The sequence below is a fragment of the Trichechus manatus genome, unplaced genomic scaffold, assembly GCF_000243295.1.
Source record: "Trichechus manatus latirostris isolate Lorelei unplaced genomic scaffold, TriManLat1.0 scaffold00156, whole genome shotgun sequence".
Taxonomy (NCBI): domain Eukaryota; kingdom Metazoa; phylum Chordata; class Mammalia; order Sirenia; family Trichechidae; genus Trichechus; species Trichechus manatus.
This window is the reverse complement of record NW_004444092.1, coordinates 6,005,856-6,017,451: the sequence shown is the minus strand read 5'-3', so window position 1 is coordinate 6,017,451 and position 11,596 is coordinate 6,005,856. Positions and strand designations below refer to the sequence as shown.

At 37.7% G+C, this 11,596-nt stretch overlaps 1 protein-coding gene across 2 annotated transcripts in view; it reads left to right on the top strand.

Moving 5' to 3' along the window:
- Positions 1-1,112: 1,112 nt before the first annotated feature.
- COL1A2 (collagen type I alpha 2 chain) overlaps positions 1,113-11,596 on the top strand; it is a 35,249-nt gene continuing 24,765 nt past the window's right edge. Inside the window, exons 1-10 of one of the 2 annotated variants that reach the window (XM_004386146.1) lie at positions 1,113-1,182; positions 3,716-3,726; positions 4,311-4,325; positions 4,982-5,017; positions 6,350-6,451; positions 7,737-7,784; positions 10,712-10,756; positions 10,861-10,914; positions 11,006-11,059; positions 11,376-11,429. In XM_004386146.1, the coding sequence (XP_004386203.1) occupies positions 1,113-1,182; positions 3,716-3,726; positions 4,311-4,325; positions 4,982-5,017; positions 6,350-6,451; positions 7,737-7,784; positions 10,712-10,756; positions 10,861-10,914; positions 11,006-11,059; positions 11,376-11,429 (489 nt within the window). Of the gene's footprint in view, positions 1,183-2,501; positions 2,528-3,715; positions 3,727-4,310; positions 4,326-4,981; positions 5,018-6,349; positions 6,452-7,736; positions 7,785-10,711; positions 10,757-10,860; positions 10,915-11,005; positions 11,060-11,375; positions 11,430-11,596 lie in introns of both variants that reach the window. The other variant, XM_012558303.1, reaches the window with a different exon arrangement.

Sequence of the window (11,596 nt, the reverse complement as noted above, 5' to 3'; positions counted from 1 at the left end):
AGAGCAGCGGACTCTCCACCGCACTCTCAGAAAGGAGAGACCACGGAAGACAGGTCTTCGGTTTCCACGTCAGTTGCAATTATTTCGCAGAGCCAGCCAATCTCCAAAGCCTCCGTTTAGAATCAGCCTCAGCAGAGGCCAGCGAAGAGGCCAAAAGACTTCCCTGACAGTTTAGGTTAGGCTAATGTGAACAAAGCACATCCTCCCCTCCTGCCAGGTGCCACGCCACTGCTAGCCTGCTCCCCTCTCCCCACCCCCACAGTAGGCGTCCTCGGCCTCCAAACCAACTCTCCACAGACCGGATCCCCTCTCACCCTCTCCCAGAGCCAGAAGACAGAGAGAACGTTACTGCTGAAAAAGTGGGCGCACCAAGCCCCAAAGCTGGAGAAAAGCTGGGCTGGGGCGGGGGCGGGGTGGAGGGGGCGGGGAGGGCGGTATCTGCCCGCGCCACGCTGTCGGGGCTGCCCTCCCTACTCCACTGCCCCTCGGCGTCCGCCAGGCCCCTCCACTCTGCCCATAGCCACCCAGGGCACCAGGTGAGGCGGGGCTGGACAGCTCCTGCTTTGATCGCCGGGCTCCAGCCCTTCTACACTGCCCGGCGGCCCTGAGGTCGGCACACTGGTGTACGCAGAGCGCTTCGACGTGTCCGAAAGGGTTTCCAAACTTGGAAACGGCAGGGGAGGGCGGGTGGATGGGGAGGGCGGAGGTATGCAGACAGCGAGTCAGAGTTTCCCCTTGAAAGCCTCAAAAGTGTCCACGTCCTCAAAAAGAATGGAACCAATTTAAGAAGCCAGCTCCGTGGCCACGTCCCTCCCCGCTTCGCTCCCTCCTCTGCGCCCCCGCAGTCTCCTCCCAGTTGTGGCTGCCCAGACCCCCGGCCCCAGCCCTCTCATTGGTGGAGGCGCTTTTGGAGGCACCCTCGGGCCAGGGAAACTTTTGCCGTATAAATAGGGCAGATCCGGGCTTTATTATTTTAGCACCAAGGCGGCAGGAGGTTTCTGCTAAGTTGGAGGTACTAGCCACGACTGCATGCCTGCGCCCGCCAGGTGATACCTCCGCCGGTGACCCAGGGGCTCTGCGACACAAGGAGTCTGCATGTCTAAGTGGTAGACATGCTCAGCTTTGTGGATACGCGGACTTTGTTGCTGCTTGCAGTAACTTCGTGCTTAGCAACATGCCAATGTAAGTGCCTTCCGCTTATCTGGGGGAGACGGGAGAGAGAGGTTAGATGGGTGGGCACCCTGGTCTGAGCCAGGAAACCTAAACCCAAGTTGTAGATACAGCTTGGAGTGAAGGCTCTGGCATGTGGAAAACGCAGGAATTGATGAGAAACACGGATATTACTTTTAAAATGGGAACAGAAAAGGCTCAACTCTCGCCAAAAGTTAGAGAACTTTTTCTCTTGAGAGGGAGAGAGTAACTTGATCTGACCCTCGTCCTCGGGTTAGTGAAGTTGAAAGGGAGCCAAAGGTCTTTCCCCTAAAAATAAGATGGGATGAGGGAGGTCCAGGGCCTCCGCCTAACAGGCCCCATAGTCTCACTAATGCCCACTTTGTAAAACTTGAAGCCTGCTTTAGAAAATCCTTTAATTTATGAATATAAAACCCAGCTCCTAAGAGTTTTTATCGTCTGGGCGTTGGAGGCTTGTCTGGATGATGATGATGATTATAAGGCGCCCTCTGCAGGGAGGAAAATGAAAGCACAAGGGACCAGGCCTTTGGCTAATGGAGTCTCCATTTAAAACTCTACAGGTTTATCGAGAGATTTTCTGCATTTCTGATTGGAGTCATTCCCAATGGCTAGTCAGTGTATCCTAGGAAGGAAGATAGGTGCTACTTGGAATTGATATAATCTGAAAAGTAAAATTAGCCTCTCAACTCATTATCTGGTCATGGAAATGGTAACATTATTTATTTAACTAAAATCTACTCTGCCTTTGTTGAGTCTGAGAGTTATCCCCTCAAAACCTTCCCGGTGATAATCAGACACTCTGAACACAGCAAGGAGCAAGTTGGGGAATGTCAACATTGGTCTGAGTCTCAAGAGACCTGGGGTTTTCCCAAGACTGCCACTAATTTACATGTGATCTTGGGCAAACCCAACTGGGCCTTTTCCAAAAGAGGATTAGACTGTGTCTACTTTTCAGCTCTAAGTGTTAGGACCACACTTCTGTCCTCAAGGAAGAACAAAGAAAGTCTGTTTTTGTCTTGAAAATGGCTGCCTAATTACTAGGCAGAGATACTGATTTGATGGAATATGAAGGGTGTCTGGCCACACCCAACACTCCAAACAATTTGCTCCACCCAATGCCGCAGTATCTACCATTACATCATTACTGATGCGTTTTTTTGTGTTTTTCTCTCCCCCTCACCAAGCACTTTTAGTATCCACACCATTGTACAGGGTAATTGCATCTAACAGATTCACATTACAGTGTTCACTTTTTATAGGATCTGAGTGTAGGGGAAAAGTGTTGACTCAGAGAGAAAAAAAGAAAACAGACTTAAGAAGTTTGGAGGTACAAAGGGCAATCCCATTTTTGGTTCAACAGCCAGCCATGGTCTGGAATAAATGTTACCAAACACGCATTCTTCAAAATGGCTCATTTCTGAGTAATTAAAAGGCAAATTTCCAAAATTATAAGGACTTCTGTTAATCAAGTTCAAGCATAATTATCCTTCCTACTGATATACACAATGAAGTAAACATATAATTTTTCTAATTTAAGAGTAATTCTCATTAATTGCTCTTAAATGTCAGTGCTGGATATGGTCCACTTTCCTGAATTGTGACTGTTGCAACAGATATTTTCACTCCAAATGACATACTTCTTGGCCACCTAATTAAAGCAATTTTTAGGGGTGATTCATCCTACTGCAAGATCGGCCACACTTGAATCCCATGGTAACCTGTAATTTTTATACGATAGGAGAGGTATTCAATCTTTATGGACTTATAGCAATTATGGCAAAGGGGAGATATATTTAGTTTCTTTTTACCATTATTTTTCAAACTCTTTAATACACAGTTTTTCTGTTTATACAGAGCAAATCCTTTCTCAGGAACAAAAGTGATACATATTGATAAAATGACCTTACCTGATTTAAATGTACCAGTTTAAAGCAAAAATTCAGGTATCTGAATTAATCCATTTTCATACTTAATAAATTTGCAAATTAGACCTTTTAAAAAAGGACAGTAAGCATAGTACAAACTCAGTGAAGTACTAAGTAACTTCAGTATCCTATTTAGGTACCATACTTTCCTAAATGTTCTCCTTTTTAGATTTTTAAGTACTAAAAATGATCTAAACCATAAATTAAAAATTATATCCTCGTCAATCTATTAGTCTTGCCTTACTTTCAGCAATTCATCTGTGCAATTTACCAGCTTAATTACTAAGCATTAGCAATATCCTTCAGACACATTAATATTTCAAAGCATTTATAAAATAGTAAATAATTAACAATTTAATTCAAAATGTATTTACATATTAATATTGCAAACAAATCACCCCACTGTTCCCTGCTGTACTTTTGACCTGCATAATTTTCAAATCATTGGAATAGTCTTAATAAAAAAATATAATTGGCCCTTTAATTAGGTAAGTCGATTGTATGAACTAGTGTATCTATTTGCCAATTACTGCTATTGATCAATGAAATATTATTGCCATCTTTAATGATTATTTTCTACTTTCCACTTTTCTTTACAGCTTTACAAGCGGTGAGTAAAATTATTTTCTGAAAAATTTTTTAAAATATTTTTATTTCTTTGGACACTATAATGTCTTCTCTGAGCAGAATGAGAGATGCGTTGGTATTGACCAACCTGGATTCACAAGAAAATCATGAAGAGTTATGAAAATCAAAACCTTTCCGGCAGCCTTAGAAAGTACCCACCCCAATTTCCAAAATGGGTGGGGCTACTGAATAACACTACCTTCATAAGAATACACAGAAATAGAGAGTAAATAATTCCAGTGAAAGTTTGAGTTTTAGCCTCAGCTACTACAAGGCAGAAGACTTCACAAAGCTAGAGAATCTTGTAACTTCTTTAGAATCATTTGCAAGAGTATCATGATCAAATTCTTAGCTCATGAATTAAATTTGAGGCATAATAAACAGTTAAGTATATACATTTGGTTCTGTATATAACATATTTTATTTAATTTATTGCTTAAGTTTAAAATTTTACTTTGGAATATTAAATTACGATGATAATAAATACACCATACACTACACAGAAATGGGGGACATTTATATATATATAATTTTCCTCATAATAACATTTTACTTACTCTCTTCTAGGCAACTACGAGAAAGGTAAGAGTCCAATACTTCTTCATAAATATCTGAGTAATATGAAGTTATCAGAAATGACTTTTAATTTAACTAAATTTATAAGCAATTATAAAAGGAAAATATTTGTCAATATTATGCCCAAACTAATATAGCAATAGCTAAACCATAATGAAAAATAATTTTGATATTTAAGATAGCAAAGTTTTATTATCTTCCAGAATTATCTCTAATTACATCTATATTGTGTAAACTAGTGATTTAAATACTAAAGGGGAAAAAAAGATTTGTTTTTACTCTGGAAATGGACTGAGTATTATGTTAATTAAATGTAGTAAAAGACAGTTTATTTTAAAGGGTTTTGACTATAAAATATGTTGTCATAGATGTAACAAAATTGTCATTTTATCTACAGTAATCACCTTACTAAAAATGCTATTTATAGTATAGGCCTAATGGCTAGAGGCTATAGCAGCCTCCAGACTGCCCCCTTTTAAAAAATACATATAATTAGAATAAAAACAATATACTTTTATTTAGCGTAGTGTGCCATTTTTATAGGTACTGTCTGATAATGTTGTAGCTAGATCACTCTTACCAACAGATTATTATCAAGAATGGTTGGTTTATTCACTGGAAATTGCTTAGACGTTTCTTATTGTGCTGTGTCTTTCCTGTAGGGCCCAACCGGAGATAGAGGACCACGTGGAGACAGGGTATGTATCAAAGGGCTTTGGCCCAAATTTGAATAACTACATACTAGAAACTGTAGGAGACTCACAATTTTATAAGAATATTTTGTATCCAGATAATTGCACCACCTTTTAAGCAGATAATGCCATGCAGAAGATATGAATGAGCATTGTTATACATCATCAATATTCTTCTTAGGACAAGTTTATTCTTTAAAAAAGAAAAACTGTTACAGAACAGCCACATTCTTTGCATGGTCTATCTTTGTTTTCGCTTTCCCTGCCCAACACATACACACATACATAATGGAAATGTATCTACTTGTCACTACATAGTCCTTATCTTTTTAACATGTTTTCTTTGCATTTGAACTAAGATCTCTTATATAGCTTGGGAATAATAGTAAAATAGTACTCAATAACATGCTTATCTGCCTAAATTCAAAAATGTACAAATCAGGCTTATGTTTTGTTTATGGGATGCTTTTATCTCCTTGCTATGATTACTTGACATTTATAAGTACACAGTTTTGCATTATATAACACCTACATCTGTATTGATTGGGAGGAGCCCTGGTGGTGCCATGGTTAAGCTCTCGGCTGCAAACTGAAAGGTCAGTGGTTCAAACCTACCAGCTGCTCCGAGAGAGAGATGAAGCAATCTGCTTCCATAAAGATTACAGCCTTGGAAACCCTAAGGGGTAGTTCTACTCTGTCCTATAGTGTCACGACAGCACACGACAACAACATATCTATTGAGAAATACAGACATGTAGTGCATGTATTCCTTACATATATTCCATTGAAAGAAGTTATTAGAGGTAAGATTATGTTGGTGAATTCCTTTAACAACGTAAATAATGTTAACAGTAGGAAATCTGCAGGATTTTTTATCCTTGTGATAAAATTATTTTATTAATTATCATATCAATTAGTCTGTTATTCATGCATAACACACCAGTTGAATAAGCTCGTCACAGTCAGAAACTGCCAATCAATATACCTAGTACATCACACTGCACAGTTAAACATGTGAAGTTCATAGAATCATAAATGTTAACTATAATTTTGATTTTCATTTGAATACTGGGGCTCCATTATGAATTAATATTCAATGACTGAGAAACTCCTCAAGGAGGACTGTCCTGTCCTGTGTCTTCTTCCCATATCAGTTACTAATCCTGCTAAAATAGACCTGTGCCATAATTTATCTTAATCAAGTTTCACCCCACTTGCCTCATTGAAAGGTCTCAACAACTGATATTACCGTTTACATTATTACGTCTCCTTTTCCTTGTACATGTTTCTATGGGGCTGGTCTAGCCCTGACATAGATACTCATTTTTCCTGTAACAGGGAGCAGCGGGCCCATCAGGCAGAGATGGTGAAGATGGTATCCCAGGCCCTCCTGGTCCTCCTGGTCCTCCTGGCCCCCCTGGCCCGCCTGGTCTCGGCGGGGTAAGGTGTCTTAAGTGTTGTTAACGTTTAGCTAACTTTAGTTTCTTATACTTTTATTGGAAGAAGGCTCATTGTGGAATTTATTTTTAACAGTTAAGGAAGAAATCTGCTATTTGGAAATTACTATCTTTTATTTCATTTCTTTAGCTTCTCCATTCAAGGGTCTGGTTTGCCCGTTTTCTCTGTGAACCCTTGTCAATTATAAGACTGGTATTTGTGTTCATCGAAGGTAGCAGCAGCCTTGACAATCATTATTTAATTGGGGGGTTTAATATCTTTTATCAGTAGGGCACAAACAAGAGGTGTTGCATTATTAAAGAGTTTGATTAGATTGAATTAGTGAAATCCCTGATCTTAAGCAATTTTGCAAACACCCTACCGTTTTTACTCTCCTTGGCTTGAAGTCTGCTGAAACAACATTCAAAGCAGTTTTAGGTTTAATTTTCTTGAAACTAATTTGAGAAAAGTACATTTCCTTTTTTCATTAATGTCTTCTTTTAGCTTTATGTCTCTAACAATAGTATGAGTGCCAAATGGTCTCACTGCAGGAAGGAAAACATATTTGCTTAATTGGTTAGCACTATGAATCAGAAGCCTGCTTCTAATACTCAGCTATATGCTCGTAAAATAAGACCTTTCTCCCTCAAAGATCTTATTATGATTGCTTATCTACTGAGTGCGTTAAAAAGCACCTTCTTTAATAGATCTACCACTATAAGAGAGATCTTTAACAGTAAAGTTATTACTGTGAACTATTTTTTAAAAGTTTAATCTTCCAAGGGGCATTTTAATTTAATTTTCCTCTAAATTTGAAAACTCTTTATATTCTTTTGGAAACTCCAGGAAAAAAAGTTCGCCTAGTCATTTTGTGTTGATCTGGAAGACAGGGGCAACAGGTGGAAATGTAAGGTCATCGTCTTGATTGCAGCTTAATTTATAGGGGGCCTTCATTGACTTTGAAAATTTAGAAAGCTCCCCTTCCTCACTGTGGAGGTAGAGGGTGAGGTGCAGAGGCACAGCAGAAGAGAAGAAGGCTTTGAAAAATAAGATAGGGAAGCTCCCCACCTCAAACTGGCTGTGGAGTAAAATTTGAATTTATAATTCTCTTAACTTTGTAGGAATTTAGCTCAATATATAATTCCAAAATAATAATTATAAACCCTTATATCAAAATCATTGTTCCCTTTTAAACAATAAGAAAATATCTTTACAAATACAATGAGAAAATGAACTACATGGCCAGTAACTATATAAATTGTTTTGTTTTGTTTTTTTCTCCTCCTAGAACTTTGCTGCTCAGTATGATGCCAAAGGTGTTGGCCCTGGACCGATGGTATGCTTATCTCTTCTTACCTTAGTCAAAGAATATATTAAATAGAGAATTCGTTATGTTAAATTTTATATTGGTATTTATTAACTGCACAGGTCAACCCTCAATACTGAGATCAGATAAAAGCAACAAATTTTTTTTGATTCAAAAAGTTTAACAGTTAGGGGATTCAATTTTTTTAACAAACTTTCCTCATTAGATGTTTATATTCAAGTCAGATATTATGTCTAAATCATATATTTGTGTCCAAGAAATAGCCTTTGGTATATAGCCTACAGTAACCATAACTTAGGCAAGTCAATTTAAGTCAAAAGAGTGACCACTCTAATTTTTTTTTTTTTTTTTGCATCCTTTAACATTGCTTAGAATTTTAAACAACTCTTAGAGACACATAACTATTAAATTCTGTTAACTTGTTGGAAAGGATCAACAAGTTCTACTTCAGCCTGTTCATTTTATAACCAGAGATTAGCCCCTTTTCCTAAGAGCGTGTAGGTGGTTAATGACAGAACTAACCCTAACCACCAGGCAAGATGTCTGAATGTTAGACCTCACGGCTCATATATCTAGTCCTTGAGTAAAACATTCATTTTTTTCAACACATATGTATCAGTGCCTTTGATGGGCTCTAAACTGTATTATGCATTTGGGATATAGCAATGAATATGACAGATTCTGACCCACCTTCAACAAGATAGGAAATTTTTTTTAATCTATTTTGATAAAAATTCTTTTTTTTTTAAGTCTATTAATTATAAGTAAATATAGAACAGGAGTAAAATTTAGCATTTATGTCATTCAGCATAAATATTTAACAATACATCCTATAATCTGAATAACACTTAGAAAACTCCCAACAGGATTATGACTATGATGGCCAATCTTCAGACGTAAATCTTATAGTAAGCATTAGTAGATATGTTAGGAAAAAAACTGATGTGAGCATGCAAAATGTATACTGATGTATACGAAATAGAGGGAGAAAATTGCTGGAGATAAAAACATTAGGTTGATTAAACACTACAGATACACACATACGTGTGCGCGCGCACACACACACACACACACACAGTGGTTTCAACAATTTTTTCCCTAAGCAAAGGTATTTATCTACCCAAAGTTAAGATGGTATTTAAAATATAAATTTTACCTGGACATTGCATTCAGTGCTCTATCTTCAAAAGAAGATATTCTGCTGGAGCTCATGGTCCACAGTAAACTAATATACTATAAGGATGAGAGAATATTTTATGTAAATTAAAACTACCACTTGAGACATAATGTACCTTTAATGATGATTTTCAATTTCCTGATTTTTCCCGGTAATTTAAAACATTTATATCTGAAGTAAAGTAGTACAGTTTTTTGTTTTTGTTTTTGTTTTTGGCTTTGTTTACATTGGACATTTAAAATTAGCCATTTCAGCTAAAGCTGGGCATTAGTCAGCTTTAAAGCAGTACCTATATCTTAAGAAGAAGCTAAGGGGAAATAAATCACTGGTAAATGTTTTGTTAAGAAAAAGCTTACATAAGCTCAGAAAATTAATATGGATCTTTTATTCCCCTGACTTTGCTACAGCTCTCTAGGGAGCATAAAGCAGAGTATTTTACTATTAAATATCAGTGAAATATAATTTAACTTTGCACATCCACACACATGCATAGACATATAATCAATGGATACGTGTTTCGCAAACAGGAAAGATAGGCTGCAGTAAAGTATTAAAATAATTTTCCATGTTGGAAAATCAGTAATATAAAACCCCACAGGGTTCTTCTCTGAATTAATAAGTAATCATCTTGTGTCTCGCAGCCTCCACAAAACAAACTACCTTTTATGTAAATGAAATTGTTGCAAATACATGGAAAAATGAATACAGTTTAAAATTCATGGTGTCAAAGAAAATTATTGTTAATGTATACCTAAAAATTTATTTTGATTGAAAAGTGACAGTTTCTTTTAATGCTGAGACAATTTCTAAAACCAAATTTAAAAAATTTATAATTAAGATGATGTGCTTTTTAAATAAAATCCATATAATGTTAATGTAGACATTAAATGCAGTGGGACAAGCCTGATACAGAGTCCCTGTGGTTAATGTGTCATGAACAAGTGACTCCAGACTTGCACATGAACCATTTTTAGCATTGTGAGGACAGGCTGCCACAGATGAGTTGATGCAGACATTGGTTACTGCAAAGGGGAATCAAGAATGTGTATTTAGCTCACAAACTAGTAACGTTCTGATTTATTTTGCTTGTGTGCTACAGAATGAAGAACAAAAGGGAAAACAATCTGCTGCCATTTAGGCCAGATTTTCAAAAATATCATGTAATAGACTCTTCTAGGGTGCCATGTCAATGATATTTTCTTTTCCCTTCACCACTTTTGTTTGACATTTTCATCAGTCACCAACAGCCCTTAAAAGAGCTGAGCACTAAGAAGGACTTTTGATCCTTTTTCAATTTATGCTCCTGTGGCAATAAAAGTATCAATTTCTTAGCTAAGTATGGCATGGGGAGACGACATAGGCTCAGGGGAATCCAAATGGAAATGCTTCATCAGCTGCATGGAAGGCAGTTGTATATTCTGTGCTTGTGCAAAGACAGATTCACTTCATTGCGTTAGAACAATCTCAATATGCTCAATTGGGCCCAACTTTAGGGAACCTATAGCTGCTCGCATCCAGTTCTCACTGAACTCTGCAGATTGGGTTAGCAGAGAAGGAGAAGCAAAAGGAGAGAAAGAGTGGAGGAAAGGAGGGTCGTTGACTGCTTCCTTGGGAGGGACAAAAACTGTGAAATAAAACCAGGACGGGTCTGTTTATCTGTCCATCACAAACTGTCTATGGCACTGCTAAGCTAGTCATGCTGACCCTAACAAAAACCATGACAACGTATCAGTGTTAACTATGTCTATCCTTTTAACAGGGTTTAATGGGACCTAGAGGCCCTCCAGGTGCAACTGGACCCCCTGTGAGTACCAAAAGCTTGTGTCTCTCCTATATAAAAAGAGAATTAAGTAAAGCCTTGGAGTATGACATTATATTTTTTTTTTTTTCTTTTTTTCCCTCTCTTAGGGCCCTCCAGGTTTCCATGGACCTGCTGGTGAGCCTGGTGAACCTGGTCAAACTGTGAGTACATTGTTTTCCATTTGTGATAAATATTTTTAAAGAAGTTTATTAATACAGTCTTAACTAAATGATAGGTCTCCCATTTTCTTAGGGTCCTGCGGGTTCTCGTGGTCCACCTGGCCCTCCTGGCAAGGCTGGTGAGGATGTAAGTATTTATTCTAAGCCCTTCCAAAACACCATCGAAATATTCCTGCCTCAAACGAGAATTTCTAGATTCAAATTAAGTATCTTACCAAAAGCTGAATAAGCCTGACATAACTCTCGCCATATGGAAAATATTGTTGTAATGAAATATTAATTCACTTAGTTGTTTTTAAGGAAATATTATTGTTAATTAAATATGTATTTGGATCCACAGTTTTATGCGATGCCTTTTCTTCTACTGTAAAAACGAAGATGCCCCACTTTTATCTGATAGTTTATCAAGAAAAGGTTTATCCTATGATGCTTTCATGTTTTAGGGTCACCCTGGAAAACCTGGACGACCTGGTGAGAGAGGAGTTGTTGGACCACAGGTGAGACTTTTATAAGTCCAAAGAAACTTTATATAGTCCAAACATCAGAGGGCTTGCAGATACAAGAGAGTTGCTAAAACAAGAACTAGTCTACGTGGCGACACAGACGTCACGCATATTAGAACACTAATTGAATGTGTCTGATAAATAAAAGGAGCCTAGTAAAG